Source organism: Rhipicephalus microplus, chromosome X (genome assembly GCF_043290135.1).
Source record: "Rhipicephalus microplus isolate Deutch F79 chromosome X, USDA_Rmic, whole genome shotgun sequence".
Lineage (NCBI taxonomy): Eukaryota > Metazoa > Arthropoda > Arachnida > Ixodida > Ixodidae > Rhipicephalus > Rhipicephalus microplus.
Window position 1 is genome coordinate 160,778,752 of NC_134710.1, and position 18,798 is coordinate 160,797,549.

The 18,798-nt window shown below is 43.5% G+C and overlaps 2 protein-coding genes across 3 annotated transcripts; one reads left to right on the forward strand and one right to left on the reverse strand.

Annotated features, from left to right (window-relative positions):
• Positions 1–379: 379 nt before the first annotated feature.
• LOC119177093 (uncharacterized) lies at positions 380–8,165 on the reverse strand. The gene is made up of 3 exons (XM_037428478.2): positions 7,947–8,165; positions 7,434–7,533; positions 380–1,302 (listed from the first exon to the last, which is right to left on the reverse strand). Exons 2-3 carry the CDS (start codon positions 7,510–7,512, stop codon positions 956–958), a joined length of 426 nt encoding a protein of 141 aa, XP_037284375.1. The 5' UTR covers positions 7,513–7,533; positions 7,947–8,165; the 3' UTR covers positions 380–955.
• Positions 8,166–8,461: 296 nt separating this feature from the next.
• Positions 8,462–18,074, forward strand: LOC119177092 (uncharacterized). 2 transcript variants are annotated; one of them, XM_037428476.2, is made up of 4 exons: positions 8,484–8,855; positions 8,927–9,073; positions 16,915–17,006; positions 17,686–17,822. In XM_037428476.2, exons 1-4 carry the CDS (start codon positions 8,697–8,699, stop codon positions 17,750–17,752), a joined length of 465 nt encoding a protein of 154 aa, XP_037284373.1. In that variant the 5' UTR covers positions 8,484–8,696; the 3' UTR covers positions 17,753–17,822. The 2 variants fall into 2 exon arrangements, with proteins under 2 accessions (XP_037284374.1, XP_037284373.1); XM_037428477.2 differs by lacking the exon at positions 16,915–17,006 and having other exon boundaries at positions 8,462–8,855; positions 17,686–18,074.
• Positions 18,075–18,798: the final 724 nt, after the last annotated feature.

Genomic DNA, 18,798 nt, shown 5'->3' on the forward strand with positions numbered 1-18,798 from the left:
TATGACACAATTTACCACAGTGTAATGTCACAATATAATCTCAGTGAAGATAGACTTTGTGCAAAATTTTCTTGATTGTGCCATTTCATTAAAATGTTTTGACAACAATATTGCTGAGCACTGGATCCAGCCAGTGGACAGCTAAAGAGAGCAACTTATACATGTGAAAAATGATGCTATAGCACCATATTCCTTACACAACCATACTTCAAAAAAAAAAAAAAAACAAAAAAAAAACGGTCACATGCCTCTTCTCAAAATTAGGAGTTTCTGACATAAAAAATTACAAAAATTTACTCGAAGTACTTTAACATGCAGGCATCACTACATGTAACGGTAACAGTTTAACATAGGAAAAATGGCATTTATGGTATATATATATATATATATAATTAAGGCAGGCACGTAAGAATATTCACTTGAACAGCAATACCATGGCTTCTTGTTCAAGCACTGCATTTTATGTAAGAGCAGCATTACAATCCTGAGTTTTAACAGTGCCTCACAAGACACCAGTGAAAGTGCCGCACTTTGAGATCAGCACCTCGAAATAACTAGTCTCTGCTATGTTTTTTCCAAGATAAGTCATACCTTGGGTATTTAGTACCATGCGCCCTTAAAAGAAAGAACACATGTAATGCCTTAAGTAGCAAAACACCGATTGCCAAAGTAATCTCAAGTACATTGACACTCAGCCTGTTGTGCCACAGATACAATGTTGGTATTGGCTATCCGCTCTGTGTCACACAGATACAGAGACCTCCCAGAGCATATATTACGAGCCACTGCCTCGTCTCGATGCCATCACAGAGTGTCACAGGCCGAGCGTACAACCTACGTAAGCACCAACAAGCATTGTGGGGGCATAATAAGGCTAGCAGGAGCTGAGGTGTAGACCACAGGCGCATCTTCTCTAAGCCATAGTCCTTGTGTCATTCGGTCCAGCACACTGTAATCACTTGTACTCATATGGTGGAGGTGGCTCCTGGGGCATGCTACCATATGGGTAGCCAAGGAAGCCTGGTGGGGGCGGCTGGGTCTGGGAGGGTGCTGGTGGCTGGCTGTAAGGTGGACTGTAAGGTGGATGCACAGGCTGAGCCATAGGTGCTGGCCGTGCACCTGCTACAGCGGGCCCATAAGGAACAGGGCCTGAAGTGCGAAAGGGGTCAACTGGGACGGCTGTCGTGGATGCCAGCATGGCTTCCCGGCGCCGACACTCTCGGCAAAAGCAAGCACAGATGGCTATAAATACGGCAAAGCACACCAGGGGTCCGAGAAGTGAAATTTGCCCTCCCAAGTTATCTGAAAAAAAAACAAAAAATTATTGCAACTTCATAAGGCACATTTCAGGTCGTAACATTCCACATAAAGTGCTATGTGGCCATTACTGTGATTAGACAGGTTTGAGACAAAAACAATAGAATTCAGGAAACAAGGCCAAATGGAGTTACAATAAAAGTTCTTTCTACATCTGCCAACACAGTCTGTATTACAAGGCTTCTCTGATTATGCAACCTTTTCAAACAGTTAACCGAGGTTAAGCTTGAATGCTGTGACGTCATGAATTTCAAAATATTTTTTGTTTATTATTTAGGTCACAATGGCTCATATAAATGTTCCTGCAATGTGCAATGTCAGTTCTAATACAAGCGAAAATTTTATCTTTAGTGGCTCTTTCAAAGACAAAATACTGTAGAACATACCTCATAGTTTGAAAGACATTATGTGGCACATGAGAATGCTATGAGGGCACTTCCCAATCAAGTGGTGCTCAAGTGGTGAACGCGGTGGAGGATCTATAGCGGCGACGGTGCATACGTTCACCACTTGAGCAACCTAAAGGAAACACTAGTTGAAAGAAATTACCTGCAAGATGCCCTAAACAAGGTCTACAACGAAGCATGTAAACTAGATAGCAAAACAACTCTAGCAAAAGGAACGAACCAGCCGCCAGCATTTATAACCAAATACTCAAATGCGCTCCCAAACAAATATCCTTCATAAGTATTATCCAATGCTGGCAAGCAACGAGAGCCTTAGAAAACTGTTTCCCGAAGTACAAAAGGTCGTGTAGTGCATGCAAAAGTAAACCTGCATTATACTGCCCAAGTAACACCTTGCTCCTGTCCAAGATTCAAGACTTGCAAACACCTTCAAGATGACGTAATAGTTAAATGCATCGCAAGCGATTATGTCTACCATTTAAAATCTAGTTTTACCTGCACTAGTGCAAACGTTATCTACATAATCGAATGTTCATATTGTCATAAATGGTACATTGGTGACACAGGACAGCATGTTAATGTTAGATTGAACGGTCATTGTGCGGACACGGCAAAGATTACCGAAAGCAGTGGCACAGCATTTTAATGTAGCAGAACACAACTTCAACAATCTCAAACTTTATATACTTCAGTAAAAGTTCTGGTGCTCAAGAGACAGAAAATATATAGTAATAAATATTCAGAAGTTCAATATACTCCAACCAGCCGGTATTAATGCTTCTAAAGGGGCCTGATAATATATGGTAGTGCAGACAAAGGACACAGACAAAAAAAGACATTCAAGACAACACAGCGCTGTGCCTTCTTTTGTCAGTGTCCTTTGTCTACGCTACCATATATTATCATGCTACCATACCAACAAGCCCAAATCGCCATCCTCATTGACTTTTAAAGGGGGCTCTTGAATTCACTCAGTATGGTACATACATAAAGAAAACCACTGAGAGTTAAGCCCGCCGTCTTAGAATTTCACCTATTATTGTTATCTTCTGACAACCGTGACTCAGTGAAACGTGTACATCCTCACCTCCACACCACTTCCTTCTTTCCTTTTCATTTGCGACCCCTCCCCTTCTCTTCCACAACCACATATCCACTGTTCCCCTCTACTACTCGTTTGTTAGGATAGGATGAAGGAAGGTACAAAACGTAGACACGCTACTGCTAAAGAAATCAGTTCTGTTCTAAACTTGAGCAAGACAAGTCCACTTATCGAAACATCAGCTCGACACAACCTCTGTTTACAGATTTTTTTGTTTTTTTTTTTTCCGTCGCAAGCTTCCATCTTCCTGCCATTTTTGGTTTGCCAGTAGCGTAAGGCACATATCTCTGGATGGAGAGTGTCAGAAGCAAGGGAAAGGGAACAAATGTGTCCTCAATCATGTCCACAGATATGTGCCTTGACCAACAGGCATGGTTTATGCCATTTCACTGTCTTACGACTGAGAACATGTAGGCCAAACGAGGCGTTTCTTAAATATACGCTTACGAAAGCATGAGCGGACGCTTTTCGGTGCTGCAGTCACATCTCATTTGGTAACTCATTGCATATCTTGAGGATGTGTTCTCAACTTGCAGAAAACCACTACGAAATATAGACATGTTGATCAGCACATGTGTGAAATAGTCTTTTTTTATTAGATCCAATAACAAGTGCATAAGTCTTCTATCAATCAATCTTCTAGATGAAAAATATAATTACCTGTTAGACAAGACATAAATCATGTTGTGTTGTAACACGTGTGAACAAACACACAGGTTTGGCGACTCATTGATTTGTATATATTTTCTTTTATCTTCCAAAATAAATTTATTTGCGAGTTTGGTGCAGTGTCCTTTTCTTCTGTCAATATCTAACCCGTTGTGCAGTCAATTATTCTTTGAATAAACATTCACCAACTTGCCCAACTCGTAACTCCGCTTCAATGAAAACAGTTGCATTCTTTGTGCGGCAGGCCTATAGCCAGAAATTTCCTTCGGGAGAGGGGCGGGGGACTTGTTGAGGGCCTTCAAAAACCCATATTATCATAATTCCCCCCTAGTTTTTCCTACCATATTTTAATTTCTTACCTATACGAGAAGTATTGATTAGGTTCTTTTTGTTTTGTGTTTTATATTTCATTGAACGCATGGTGGATACATTGAAGACACTGCTATCTAGGGTTTCAGGTTGGGTGTGCTTCCCATGTTGTTATTGTTTCACCCAAACGTAGGAGAAAAACTCAGAATAACTAATGTACTTCTTTTAAATGTTTGTAAAAGGAGAAAGTTGCCTGGTGGGGTTTGATATAATCTGGCGCTCGCCGGGTGAGTGGTCCTGTTTTCATATGCATATGTGATGTCTGTTGAGCCAAAAATGAAGCAGGTGGTGTACACTACATCAGGGACAGTCTTCACCAGACCGTATGTCAGCACTGATCTCTCCAGACTGTGGCTGCAAACCTCAGCCGATCGAGATCTCTCTCTCTCTCTGCTGGACCCGCTGGACCCGGAGTCGCAACATGACTCAGCATCACAGTACATCTGCATGTCGCACAGTGTATGTAGCCTGTACACTATTATTGTCGCATGGCTCTATTTTTAGGCAAATGGTAAAACGTATAGTAATGAAAAAAAATGCGTAAGGTAGAGTAAGGTAATACTGACCTTGGCATAGGGTACTTTAGAGAAATTTTGTTGGCAACACTGGCACAAAGTGGTGAAAGCCATAGGGTTTTCTATAACTACACTAGAGGGAACTCTGGTGCTAGTGTCTATGGGAGCTGCAATGCACGGCGCTTCAGCCAGCATTGGAATGATGGGTAGTACACCAATTTGTCTAGCCTTTGTTCTTTTAAGGCTCCATTTGGCTTCAAGCTGACCAGGAGCCGCTTAGTACTACAATCAGCAATTGTTCAGAAGTCGCACTTCACCACCTAAACCGTTATGGCTCACCAATTGAAATCACGTCACAAAGTTCACAACGGTCCATCCTTTTATTTGAAACAAAACCAAAATACAGCAATAAACAAAGCGGCAAGCACAAAGACTAGGCAACTGTGTACTACCCATCATTCTCATGGTGGCTGTACCATCGCAGTGCCATAGTCCCCTCTAGTTAATTCCTGCAGCAATTCTCAGTGGTTCACAAGGTGGCTGAGACAGGCAGATAATATTATGAAGTCAAGCTCTTAAGAAGGGCAGACACTGAAAGTTTAAATTTTATCCAAAAAAGCAAGCAACTTGGACATGCAGAAAACAGGAGCAAGAAACTTTGTCTGCTGAAATATATTACATTTACATGCAGTAGAGGGGAGCTACTCTCGTGGTGTCCAATTCATAGACATAACAGAATAGAAAGTTGGGCGAGTTGGTGTATATTCATATTAAAAGAAATAGACATGTCCATAGACATGTCCCATTTGGCCTCCCCTGATTGGCTGGAGCTCGTGAGCAGCGCGTCGCCTGTTTCCGCTTTTTCTTCCGCAACGTCATTTTGACGCAATGCAGCTTTCACAACTCTCCACGCAAATGAAAAAGACTGAATGCGTTTTACCACAATGAATGCTGCCCCAAGAGATCCGCTTTTACACGCACATCGCTAAGGCCGTGCATGGACTCTAATTACATTAGCCCTTGAATTAGGTTTAACGTGGCCATTCACCTGACGCCCCTGAAAGGCCTGTATGCACTCTCTGTATCGCTCTTCAAACATCTCAACACGTTCATACGCACGTTCAGACTTTTTAAGTTTGTGAGTCCTGTTACTCTACATTTCATCCAATTAGTTTCTTTTTACGCTAGGAATGTGCTGGCGGGTTTGGTGGTCTGATGTGGTCAAGCGGCCATTATGTCACTGTTACGACATCCCCCCCCCTCCCCTTTTTTTGCTTAACTTGACCCGCTCCGGTGAATTGGACATGTCCACGTATTGTACACCGCGAGAATAGCTTCCCAGTTCAGTCCAAAAGAAAAGGGCTGCCAAAATGTGTAACAAAAGCAAAGTTTGCAAAAGGCAGTGCAATCAATTTTCAATTAAAAGATTATGTAAAAGTACCAAAGTGAATTTTTTAAAGGCCAGTTTTGATGCTCATGTCTCACAATGAATGACACTGTTTTACGAAACCAATAAGAAAAAGAGGGACGGTGCAATTATCAAGAAACTTCAAGCTGATCTCTGCTATAATGCAGCCAAGAAAGGCGTAGAACGAAATTTACGATAATGAATAAGTGTTATCATATTGCAACCACTTTCAAAACAGAGTGAAGTGGTACCAAAAGGTGGCCATAGACCTCATTACAGGTAACACCATGGTCAATATATGAAATATTTGTTGCACAGTCGAAAAAAACAAGTAGCCTATTCTAAAATTCTGAGAACAAGTGGCTCATTTACTATTTGGCATTTGTTCCAAGAGCAGCTAGGGCAAATGCAGGAAGAAGTGAATCCACGTGCTGGGAAAGGCTGATAGAAAGGCATGCAAAAGTTGATGCTGGCTCGTATGCACCCATAAGAACCAGCTGTAGCCCAAATACACCACTGAGAAGTGAAGGAAGTGATGACCTTTCACAGAGGCTGCCTCGGCAAAACGTTTATGTGCTTGTCATGTTTAAATTCTGCACCTAAGAGGAAGGTGAGAAGTGACCGAACATGAGCAATAATCTGAGTATGATTTTTAGGTTGGACCTTTACACACAGTGTAAATCAGCTGATCGAGCATCACTTCCATTTTATCTTTAGAAATATTGTGTCTCTAAGGCTGTCAAAAGTAGAAATTTATTTTCCTCCATTTGTTTTCTGACAGTCTAGCATACTTTAGTTACCGCTGAAAGGATGAGATAAATGCCAAAGGTAGTTTAACATCTTCCAGGAGAGAGCACCAAATATCACCAAGAAAGGTGGCTGCACCATAATTTTGAAGCATGAAAAAGTGGGAGAACGGCGTGATCCACCAGTCAGTAATGACACACGTAGAGGATATAATGTATTGCTGACCAGTGGGCCACAATGCAGTCCACAATGCAGGCCACAATGCATGTAAATGGGGGAACTAAGAGGGAACAAGCGAGTCAATAGAGTGTGACAGAATAACAAATTAGTTAATGAAGATCTGAAACAATCTGTTTGCAGCCCACACAATCCATCTTTTGGAATTGACAGCAACGCTATTCAAGAAAAAATAAATTGTGCAAGACTATGCAATTTAATTATTCCATTTGGCCCTGTAAAGAAAATAATACAGTTGCTGAAAAAGATCCTAGAAAAAAAGGAAGAAAAAAATACTGGCCGTGCACAGGAGAAGGGTTTCTCAGAGTACACAAAGTTGGGTATTCGAGCTAGCCAATCAGCAACAACTAAATGGCAAAGAAAATACTGCGGGTGTTTTGTTCAATCAAAGCCTGGAGAACTGTACTACTTCGTTACAGCCGATGAGCGCAGTTGGTAGCGCTATTAACAGTACAGTGAACATATACACCTGCATATTGGACAAGGGCAGCAAATTCCAGTAAAGCCTGGCAGTGGAGTAGAAAAAGCAAGTCAATAGAGGAGCACGGCTAGGCAAGTTATGCAGAACTGTAGCACCACGGTGAAAAGTAAACGTTCCTGCATTAATTGAGCGCTGATTGACCCAGAGTGAAATCATTCAAAATAAATGACTCACTATTTACCTTCATATATGTGAGCATGGACGGGTGCCCATACAAACAAAAGGTTCGCCACAGCAGGAAACCAAGCCCCGAAGTTCATGGCGTCCCTTCGCACAGCAGCCTGCGAGCACGTCAGAACATCGTCACCTGTAGCGCTGTGTGTAGTTCGCACCGATTCCTCTCGTGAAGTGCAGGCCTGCCAAGACACTGCATGGGTACGCGGTTGACCTTGATGCGAAGGCTAGCGTAAACAATTTGATCAGCGCCGACTTTTTTTCCTGCCCGAAAGCTATACTAAGGACGCCTCTAGAGAAGCGTGCGTCGCCGAAGGCAAGTAGACGTGAATGGCATGACGCTACCAGCAAGCACTAGAAAAACATGCTACGCGATCACACAAGTTAAGACAGTTTCCCAACGTTGAATTTTGTTGACTTCAGTTTATGGGCTGGTGCTATCAAGTACCGGGCGGGAAATTGGTGAACTTCTGGTGCTAGTATTAATGCGTGTGAGCCAAAGAAACAAAACGGAGCTTACCTGCGCAAATGGCCCACAGTAGTACCCGCTGTTAGTCTTGTCTACTTTCAATCAGGGCCCTGTGCGGGCGTTCTGGTTACAAAGTACGTCCAGTGGCCACGTTTCTCCAAAGCACGCCAAATAGTACAAAATACTACAACAGGTGGCAAGTAACCACAAGGCGAATGAACGGGCAAACAATGCAGACAGCGCATACGCGCAACGGGTCCCTCAGCCTCACAGTCACCCTCGAGATTTCTCTTGCAGCTGGTTGCCAGAGCGTTCATATGTCGTCGCCGTCCCGTACTGAATCTATATGGTAAATGCCTTATCCTTGCACCAAACGTGTAGCCAAACCAGATAACATCTAAAACCTTGACTTACAATACATTGCCTAAACACCATTATTGTCTAAGTGTATTTGTGGCCTTCACAAACCGTAATATACTGTAGCGGAGCTCACTTCTGCCAGCTTCTGCTTTCAGCTCGTTCAAGCCAATTGTAGACGAGTCAAAATTGTTGATTTGTGCGATGGTATCACGGAGAAAGGAAACTTCCTCCGTGGATGGTATTCTAGTCACCTTAGCGATGGTTCCGAGTGTAGAACTGGTCGAACTCTAGAACTTCTAGTACACTCTAGCGATGGTTTGTTTGTTTCCTGTTGACTGTGTTATAATTTGCAAAGCCGGAGAAACTACTGACAGTTTGGCATGCGATGAACATGCTGGCCATTTTGTTCTTGGGCGTAGCGTCTGAGCTTAGTCGCGAAAAATGAAGGGAATGACACTCTCGCTTCTCTCTGGTTTCCTCGCGGCGCTCGCTTCCCTATGCGGGAAGTTTTCAATGGCTGGTGGAGAAACTTCAAGCGTTTGTCAAGTTGTCTTCTCGCATTGGTTGTCTGGTCCGTCAGCTCACTACATCTGCGAAAATGTGAGATTTGTTTCTTCCGTGAGCAATAAAGTGAACGCACCTAAACATACTTTTTATATTCTGCTTTGCAGCTTATCACGGTGATACGAGTTGTATTTTTCTTCCTAATGATCGCCTGCAATGCTGTCATGTGGACAGTATTTACAAAGGCATTGCGACTTTGCACAACCACCTTGGAGGCTGCAGTGACCAACACGGCGTCGAACTTTTTCTTCACCGTAAGTTTCGTTCTTTATGTAATACGTACCTGGGCAGGTAGGTGTTCCGGTCCTTGTATGAGATACGCCAGCCTCACGATACATTCATATCGGCTATAACCGCGATATACAGTGCAACACGTTTTTTTTTTTTTTTTTTGATTGAGAAACATTAAGCGAGAAATATAGGCCACCAGGCAAATTTTGCGTGCAGCCGTTTGGTGAATAAAAAACAAACAAAAAAGCACTAGGTCTGCGCGGAACGCGCAGCACAGTCCCAGCGAAAACCTGAAGAGTGGCTTTTCAGAGCCTTTTCTAAACACTCTTCGGGTAACTGCTACAAGCATTCTGCTGGGTACCCAATACGCCATAAATAATTGTGGTTGGCCAGCATTCACTATGCTATCCTTCGTCATTCTTAGGAGAAGTGTGGTATCTGCTACACACTTGTTCGGAATTTTTGTGCATTTTTTTATGCAGTGGCTGACGGCGATGAAGAATTATGCCTGAAGTAGGTATGAGCTAAAGCTAATAGGTGATCAACAACGAGATTTCTATTGGGTCGGAGCATTGGACGACCCACTCATTACACAATTTGGGTTGTGGTATGACTGGCTGATCCTTTGATGCTGTAGAATGCTTTATTACTCATATTAACACAATTCCTTTACAGACATCAAGCCTGTCTAAGGTCAGTTTTAAAATGAGTTCTGAGCACAGGCGTGGCCACGGTGTAAGAATAGTGTGGGCGTGGCTCAGTGGTAGAATACTGGCCTAGCACGCAGCGAATTAGGGTTCGAATCCCATTGTATCATTCGTGTTTTTTATTTACCGAGTTTTTTTTCTTTTGATACTGGTTATGGACACATGCGGCAGCAGCGACAACTACGGCGCCGTGCGTGACCTGTGTTCTGATCTCATAACAGCTTTCTCTGTAAAACTTGCATGTCATGCAAACATAGAAAATGCATACAATTAGTGGAGGCAATAATGCTGCTGTGGAGTGGTGAGTTGTTATACCTACGTATATTGATCTAATATGTAGCCAATTTGACTTGAAGATTCTTGCTTGGAAGTGGTTGAGTGCATAGGAGTTTCGGTGTGCTGTTTGCTCGTCAAATATATTGATTGTAAAAGTATACCTTATGGTGGTCATAGGAGCAGCTACTACAGCTACTAGACACCATCATTGCTGCTTTTGCTCTTTACCCTTACCTTATTTTGGCTCGCAATCCATGCACCTGTTGCAGTGGCCTAGTGGTTATGGCACTCGCTTGCTGACTCAGAAGATGTGGGTTTGTTTCAGGCTGCGGTGGTCGCACTTTGATAGAAGTTGAAGTGCTAAAGGTCGACACATTGTACAATGTCAGTGCACTTTAAAGAATGCAAGGTGGTCAAAGTTATCCAGAGCCCAGCCACTATGGTATCACCCAGAGCTTCATACAATTTAGAACATCAAACCCTATAAGCTGAACAACCACCAGCACATTATTCACATTCTTCATATTGCTACGCATCGGTGACACTGAGATGAAGACGACAAAGCAGATGCACTGGTGCGAGCTGCTCTGTATCATTGGCGCTGCATGCTTAACCAGCTGTACAGATATTTTTGTGTCTCTTCTTCTCGGAAAATGTTTGGTCGAGCGTGTGATCCCCTTCCTCGCCACAGAACTCCGAAGCAGACGCTTGCGAATTCCAAAGCCGGCGGCGACTATGTTTTGACACGTATCACTGATGTCCTCATGAGCCGTGGCATTACATTACCGCACACCATTCTGTCTGTTGAAGGGAGCTCCACGTGCCTTCCAGTTGTCAATGTCAGTTTAAGACCTCAAGTGCTGCCGCAAGGGATCTTTTTGGCATTGATCTGCACCTTGGAAGACAACGCGCTGGATGTTTTCACGATGGCCGCTCCTTTCGGCCCCTATGCCAATCATCAATCCGACACTTGTTCCGACAGCGCTATTAGGTCATGATTTATTCTACCTTAATGTCACAGCAGACTGCAAGCTCTGCCTGGTTCTGCGGTCCTACATCGATGTTTTCGACATCAGCGGCCATTCATTGGGCAAAGCTACTGGTGTGACCCACCGCGTTAACACTGGTAATAAGCCTCCTATTCATAGGCGTTCATATCGGTGCGGCAACCAAGCGTCACATTATCGAAAATGAGGTCAACAAAATGCTTGCCAAGCACATTATTGAGCCTCCCTACAGTCCTTGGGCATCCCCTGTCATGCTAGTTCACAAGAAAGATGGCACATCGTGTTTCAGTTTCAATTATCAACACCTAAACAAAATTACCAAAAAAAAGCCATGTATCTTCTGCCACCAATAGATGGCGCTCTTGACTGCCTCTATGGGTCGCGCTATATTTTCCCCATAGACCTTCGTTCCAGCTATTGGCTGATTGAGGTAGATGAAATGGACCATGAAAAGGTGGCATTCATCACCCCCGATGGCCTATATCGGTTCAAAATCATGCTCTTTGGCCTTTGTAATGCTCCTGCCACCTTTGAACGAATGATGGACTTCCTGCTCAGAGGCTTTAAATGGTCCCCCTGTTTGTACTACTTGGATGACGTTGTTGCTTTTCACCAACATTTCAAACTCATATAGAGCATCTCTCAGCCATCTTAGGCATCTTCTGTTGCGCTGACCTGTAGTTCAACTCGTCCAAATGTCACTTTGGCAATCACCAGATCACACTACTTGGCAATATAGTAGACTTGAGCGGTGTACAAGCACACCCGGCAAAAATGAGTGCAATCAAAAACTTTCCAGTCCTACGATCTGCAAAGGATGTACACAGCTTTATCGGACTCTTTTTCTACTTCTGACGCTTCGTGAAAAACTTTGCGTGCATCGCGAGGCCTCTTATGCAGCTCAAGCAAGACCTCCCGTTTTCATGGGACTCAGAAGAGGCTTCCGCCTTCTCGACTCTCATCACGCTTATCACTACTCCTCCGATTTTGGCACACTTCAACGCTGCTGTCTCTACGGAAATCCATACAGGTGTAAGGGCTTGCTCAACAATAACATGGCCATGATTACGTTATTGCATACGCCAGCCGCTTCTTATTTGCCTCTGAATGTAGTTATATCATTACAGAGCGTGAGTGCTTGGCTCTCGTTTGGGCGGTGGCAAAATTCTAGCCTTACCTATATGAATGCCCATTTTCGTTAGTTACCGACAGCCACGCATTCTGCTGGCCAAACTCTCAGAAGGATCCCTCACGGCGCCTTGGTCACTGGGCTTTGAGCCTGCTGAAGTTTTCTTATTCGGTCATCTACAAATCTGGCCGCTTGCATCATGATGTCGATTGCCTCTCCCAGTACGCTGTTGACGATCCAGATGACACCGATGCGTCCATGGAGCACTCCGTCTTGTAGCTGTCTGACTTTCTTTGCATTGGGGAAGAACAGAAATGGGATCCACTTCTGCTTGACATCATCAGCCGTACGGCATCTTCCCTAAATGACGCCTCTGTCCATCACTTTGTCCTTCAAAAGGGTGTCTTATAACACTGCAATTTCCGACCTGATAGGCCTGACCTTCTTATTGTGCCTAAGCATTTGTGGTGCTGTGTCCTCTCTGAACTTCATGATGTGCCTACAGCTGGACACCTTGGTGTGTCTTGCATGTACGAGCGCGTATGGTGCTGTTCATTCTGGCAAGGTCTTGCTCGCTGCTGCGACTGGGGAACTTCGTCAGGACTCAGAGTCATGCAAGGGTCAGGGCGAAGACTAACCGAGGAGACGAAGCTGAAAACTGAAACGTTTATTTACAGTATTTACATCGTTAGGTAGTAGGATACATGACAGAAGGGAAAAGCACACCTGAGTGTCTCTGCGCTCGCATTTTATACCCTTAGTCTTCCCAAGATTTTCTGCGAAGGAAGACAATGGAGTCCAGGATTCTCCAATAGGATTGTCAGCTTTCACTGCGCTCGAGAATCGCCGTCTTTTACTGGGCTCTCGAAGAGCCAGTCACAACCCCTCTTAGGAAAGGGGGAAGGGCATGCACCGATCGTCTAACAGGGAGGGAGCAGTACAAACAAAAAGCACGGGGCTGGCACGGTGCATTGACCTTGAATTCACGCGCAGAGTTGATCCCTCCGGTTTGGCAAGGTTCAAGGATGACTCATCGAGGAGGCCTTGACACCGGGCAGTCCGCGGTGCGCAGGAAAGAATACTCGAAAGGCACTCCGGTTTCTCCGGCACGTGGTTCATTGTCAGGTGCATTGCGATGACTCCAATAGCGCACAGAAGACTGGTCTTTCTAGGCAGCCTAGACAGCAGAACAGCCCTTTCCAGGTAATTCGATGGCCGTGCGAGCCCAAAGGGCTTGAGGTGAGCCGACAATCTAACGAATCCTCTGTGCTGTTGCTTTGTGGATACCTCCGAAAGTGCGGCAAAATCAATATCCTTCCAGGCATTCAAGCAGGGCCAAGGCACGTGGGCCGATCACAACATCGCTTGGTACGCTGATACGTCGCCACATGTGAGTTGTGTCAACGTTGTAAAACACTGTTGATACTACCCACTGGCCATCTTCAACCAATCGACATACCTGCGGAACCATTTTACCATGTTGGATTAGAACTGCTTGGTCCTTTTCCCCTCATCAACCTTGGGAAACAAATGGATAGCTGCGACTACAGATTATGCTACACGCTACGTTATTACGCGAGCTCTACCAGCAAGTTGGGCAACGGACATCGCTTACGGGATGTTATATTGATTCACAACACCCTGAGACAACTCCTCACCGACCGTGGCCATACATTTTCATCACAAGTCATCGCCGACATCCTGCGTTTTTGTTCCGCGCAACACACACCGGCCATTGAGTTCCCCCCTCATACCAGTGGCCCCACGGAACGTTTTAACCGTACCCTCTCGAATTTGCTCGCTATGTACGTCTCGCCCGACCATCGAAACTGGGACCTTGCCTTACCCTATGCTACTTTCGCTTACAATTCACCATGTCATGACACAGTGGGCTCTCACAATTCTACCTATTGTACGGAAGAGAGCCTATCACTTGACACAGTTATCTCAGCTCATACCTCGCCCACAAGCGAGTATGCCTGTGACGCGATCGCGTGAGCCGATCATGCTCGTGAGCTCACTTGGCTGACGGCGTCGCAGACAAATCAACATCGTCGGTACAATTTGGAACATCAAGACGTACATTTGACTCCCTGTACCCTTGTACAAGTTACTCTGGTCTCCTCATTGTCGGGTGGGCCTATCAGAAAAACGTTTTTCTTGTTACACTGGACCTTACCGTGTATTGTGTCAAGTAATCCCCGTCACTTGTGAGATCAGCCCCATCTGCCCATCATCATCTGCTGTACGGTCCAATGATGTTGTTCACATATCGCAGCTCAAGCCTTATAAGAGGGCATTTGATAATGACCTTAAATGCTCCGGCACGGTGCCTACGCTGCCGGTGACATTGAGATGTGAGCTAATCTGTATCGCTGGTGCTGTTTGCTTAACCAACTGTACAGATATATCTGAGTCTACTCTTCCGAGCCTCTCCTTCTCGTAACATATTGCACAGATGTTCACCTTACCCTGTATGTGACAAGCAGTATTGCCAATTTTCAACTTGCTTAAGAAACAGAAAGTTGAGGAATCTTGCCAAATGTAGCAAATTATATACTTAATAGAACGCTTGCATTTGCAAAGTTTGCTCAATAGGTTTCCTTTATTTTTGCTGCTGAAAGCATACCCGGCAAAGAGTTTAATTGAACATTTTAGAATTCTTGCACAGTGATGTCGATAATTCATTATTTGATTTGTAACTGTGGATAAGGGCTTTATCGACTGACACCATGATTAGGCTATACAGAGCAACGGAAGCTATGTTATCCTATGCACTAAAAAAAAAGCTTGAGGTCTTCTTTTTATTCATATTATTTATGTCATATTATCCATAGTATTTATTGCTTTGCAATCTCTTATGCTGCCTGGTTATTCTGAAAGGTCTCGTGCCACCAAAAAAATGCATAATTTATCCTTGGAATGATCTCATAGGCAAGTTCTGGGTGGAGAGGACATAAATGCTCATTAAGAAAAGCCTACTAAGAGGGTAATGTTGTAGCCCTTACCTCAGCATTGCCATGACAACTAGTATATATCATAATATAATAGTGTATTCTAGCCTTGTCTTGTGTACTTCACTTGTTGACGAAATTTTGAAACAAAGGGCTGTCATGATAGCTGTCAATATTTTAATACCATGCAGTTGACAGTGCGGTAACAAAAAGTGGCATCATCAACATTGTCGATATGTCTTAGTTTGTTGAACTTGAGGATATTTTGTCTATCAGTATAAGTGCATTTAAAGGAGCACTGACATCAAACTTATGCATGTCAAAATTTTTGCATCCACAAGTAGTTATCGACCCCCTAGTAGTGATTCGCGACCCAAAATGCAACTGAGGGATGAATAACTATGTGTTTCATTGATTTATATCACTGTTATTTTGCACCATTCAAAACGGCCGGCAAGGCTGCCGTATGCTAAGCTGGCAGTGCTTCTTTGCGGTCACCTACAGATCGCGCCCCAGCAGACTGCTTCTCCACAGAAAGAATTGATGTGGGGCTCAGACGCTCCGCTAACGTTTCATCTTCTAGGCGCGCACATTCAGGCATGTGTTGTCACCAGCATTGCCATCATCACCATCAAAAGTGTTCAGTTGTGTTGAATACGACAGTATGGAACTTTGAATCATCGTGATTCACGACGTCGTGTATCATTCTTGCCATGATCAGCTCTTTGCAAAACATTGATTTGAAAATCGATGCCATTCCAAGCAGCTACAGGGAAGTGCCCGAGGATGCAGACTTAGTCCATGCTCGCTTGTTTGTCTCACTTAGATTTATTGGGAAGTTTGGTCGTGTACAACATTTCGGCACACTCAAACAAGTCCATGGAATATCGGTATAGCGAATGCACACCAGTGGAGAAATAGAATACATTATGTGTATCATAACAATTCTGTGCTTGCCAGGTTCTTTTGGCCCCATGTATACGGCCTCTTATACTTATGGCTGCAGTAACCAGGTATTGCCATAGGTTGGCGAACTCACTCATGAGTCGACTCACTCAGACTTACTCCTGATCGAGCCAAGAGTCTGAAACTGAGTGAGTTCGCCTCAGTAATATTTTGAGTCTGAGTCCGAGTGAGTCCGGTGGAAGAAAATTATCGTGAGTGTGAGTCCAAGTGAGTTCCACTCAGGAAAAATTTGGTGAGTCTGAGTTTGAGTGATTCCAAGGAGCGAAATATATTTCATGATTGAGTATGAGTTAGCTCTAAAAGTTTTGTCGACCTATGGGTATTACATAGAAGTCTATGGACGAACTAAAACTTGCTATTAACGATATATGTGTGTAACTTTTTAGCAATGATATTAATCTATATGCTACTCCACTTTGATAGCTTGTGGTCGTGTTCACGTGTACTGTATGTGTTATAAAATGAGACATTTATTACACTTTTTCTGCACTTCCAACAACATGACTGCCGATCACAATGGTTCCCCGGCATGCTGACTGATGAGCACAGATCTAATCATCCTCATTTGTTTTGCCTGTCTTTCATGGTGGTTTTTGTCTTGTAATATCGTGAAATCATTCAAAGTGGTCAGACAAAAAGCAGACATGAGGAGTTAGAACATTTCAATAGAAAAAAACCAGGGCTTAAGAGACGAGGACAAGAAAGAACAACAGACCGCGTTCTACCAGTAGCACATCTGTCGTTATTTCTTGTCTTTGTTGCTTAAGCACAGATTTTTTTCTTTCATTATGCAGTACCAACAGGCCCTACATTGTTCACTTTTGGGTGCATTTCCAAGTGTCAGTGCCAGTCAGCGTCACAATAACAATACTGGGATCGTCAACGTCATTGCTACGAGCACATTGTCATTCAGGATGGTATGTGCCGCACTGAACATGTCACAGTAGTGTCATTGTTGCAGGGTGCTCAAAGTATCTTTGAGCTTTTGTATGCTCCTTGCCCTGAAAATAAAATAACTTTCAGGCGAGGGACACCAATCAAACTTGGTCAAAAATACCTAGTACGCATACCGAGCTACCAAATGAAGGACACATCTAGAGCTTAAAATTTTATGTTAGTGCACTTTTAAGCATTGTATGAGCAAGTACTATTATCCTTGAAGGGAAACTAAGCAGGTTTGGAGTATATGTGCTTTTTTTGGCATCACTAAAGCTTGGAATGAAAATTGTATTCCCTCCTTGCCAGCACACTCTCTGATGGATATCTTCACTTTCTTGGAGCCAGGTGCTGTAACTAAATGAAAAGTGTGTAATGACTCAATAAAACTTTTTGTTGGGCTAGTTGGTACGTGCTTACTGAAGTAACTATTTTTCCTTGATAGTATGCATATTTTTGTATTTCAGCATGTGATGACTGTTTTGCTTATTTTAAAAATTGTAATGCTATATTGAAATCATGTGCTCTTGTACCACTGAAAAGATGGTTTATGTGATTTTTTTTTATGTTGCTGAATACCTTTGCATCTGTGGCTGATTTCTTGGCACTAAAAAAATAACTGCTCATGGCACCAAAAAATTATTGAGAAATTTGTTGCAGGCTGTTTTCGGCCAGACGTTGTTTGGTGAGCAGCTCACACTTCTCTGGTGGCTCGGAACTGGGATGATTCTTTTTGGCCTGCTGATGATGCACCAAGCAAATGTGGAGACCGAAGCTAAGCACCCAGTGCAAGGGCTTGTTCGCCAGAAAATCAGCTGAATGGGGGATATGTGGCACCACTTGTGATGCATGGACAGCTGTGTCGATAACTGATTTTGCACTGCTTACCGTTTTTTCATCTTCAACATTTTTTCTATAAAAAATAATGATGCCAATGTGTTCTGCTGACGCATGCAATGTTTTAGCTAACCTATAATTTGAAATACAGACTGGTGACGTGAAAAGATGATAGTCAACTTTGTATCTGTTATTATAATCTGGAAACTGTAGTAGCCTTTTGTTCTTTTTTTTTTCATACTGTGGTACACGTAGAGTTGTATGGTTCCTCTGGGTCTAGCATGGGGATGAAAACTGCTCTGAAACAGTTGTGTTAGAATTGTTTTGGGCGATGGTGTATTTTGATGTGGCTAATTTTTTTTTGGGGTGTCGTATGTACTAAAGAGGTACAAGGAGTGCCAACACAATAATTTAAAGTGAAGGTTGAAAACCATGAAACCCTTACTGACAACACTCTCAGTGTTTTTGGTGATTTAATAGAGTAGCTTTATCATGGCCAATTTCAGTCTTGCTTTCCAGGAGTTCACTGTGCCACAATGTCATGATACACAAGCTGGCCTATAGAAGTAGGACACCTCAATATGTTGGCTCTTCCTGTAGCTCACACAGTTGTCTCCTGGTGCTATTTGTAGTGAGGACTGATGTAGCAGCATAGCAGATGACTGAGCACCACAATACAGAATCCTTCAGTGCACCTTTAAGGTAGGTGCTGTAGGATTTTTATCATTTGCCATCATATTTTCGGCCCACTCTACTTTACACTGGCATCTAGTTAACGATTATGTCCACATTTAGTTGTTACTAGTGCCTAGCATCATGTCCTGATGCCGAAAACAATTGCTAAGGTTACTTTCAGTATGTTAACTAATACGTACTTAATTCAGCCTATTAGAAGCTCCTTGTAGTTGAAATCGGTGTCACAGTGGGGTAATACAC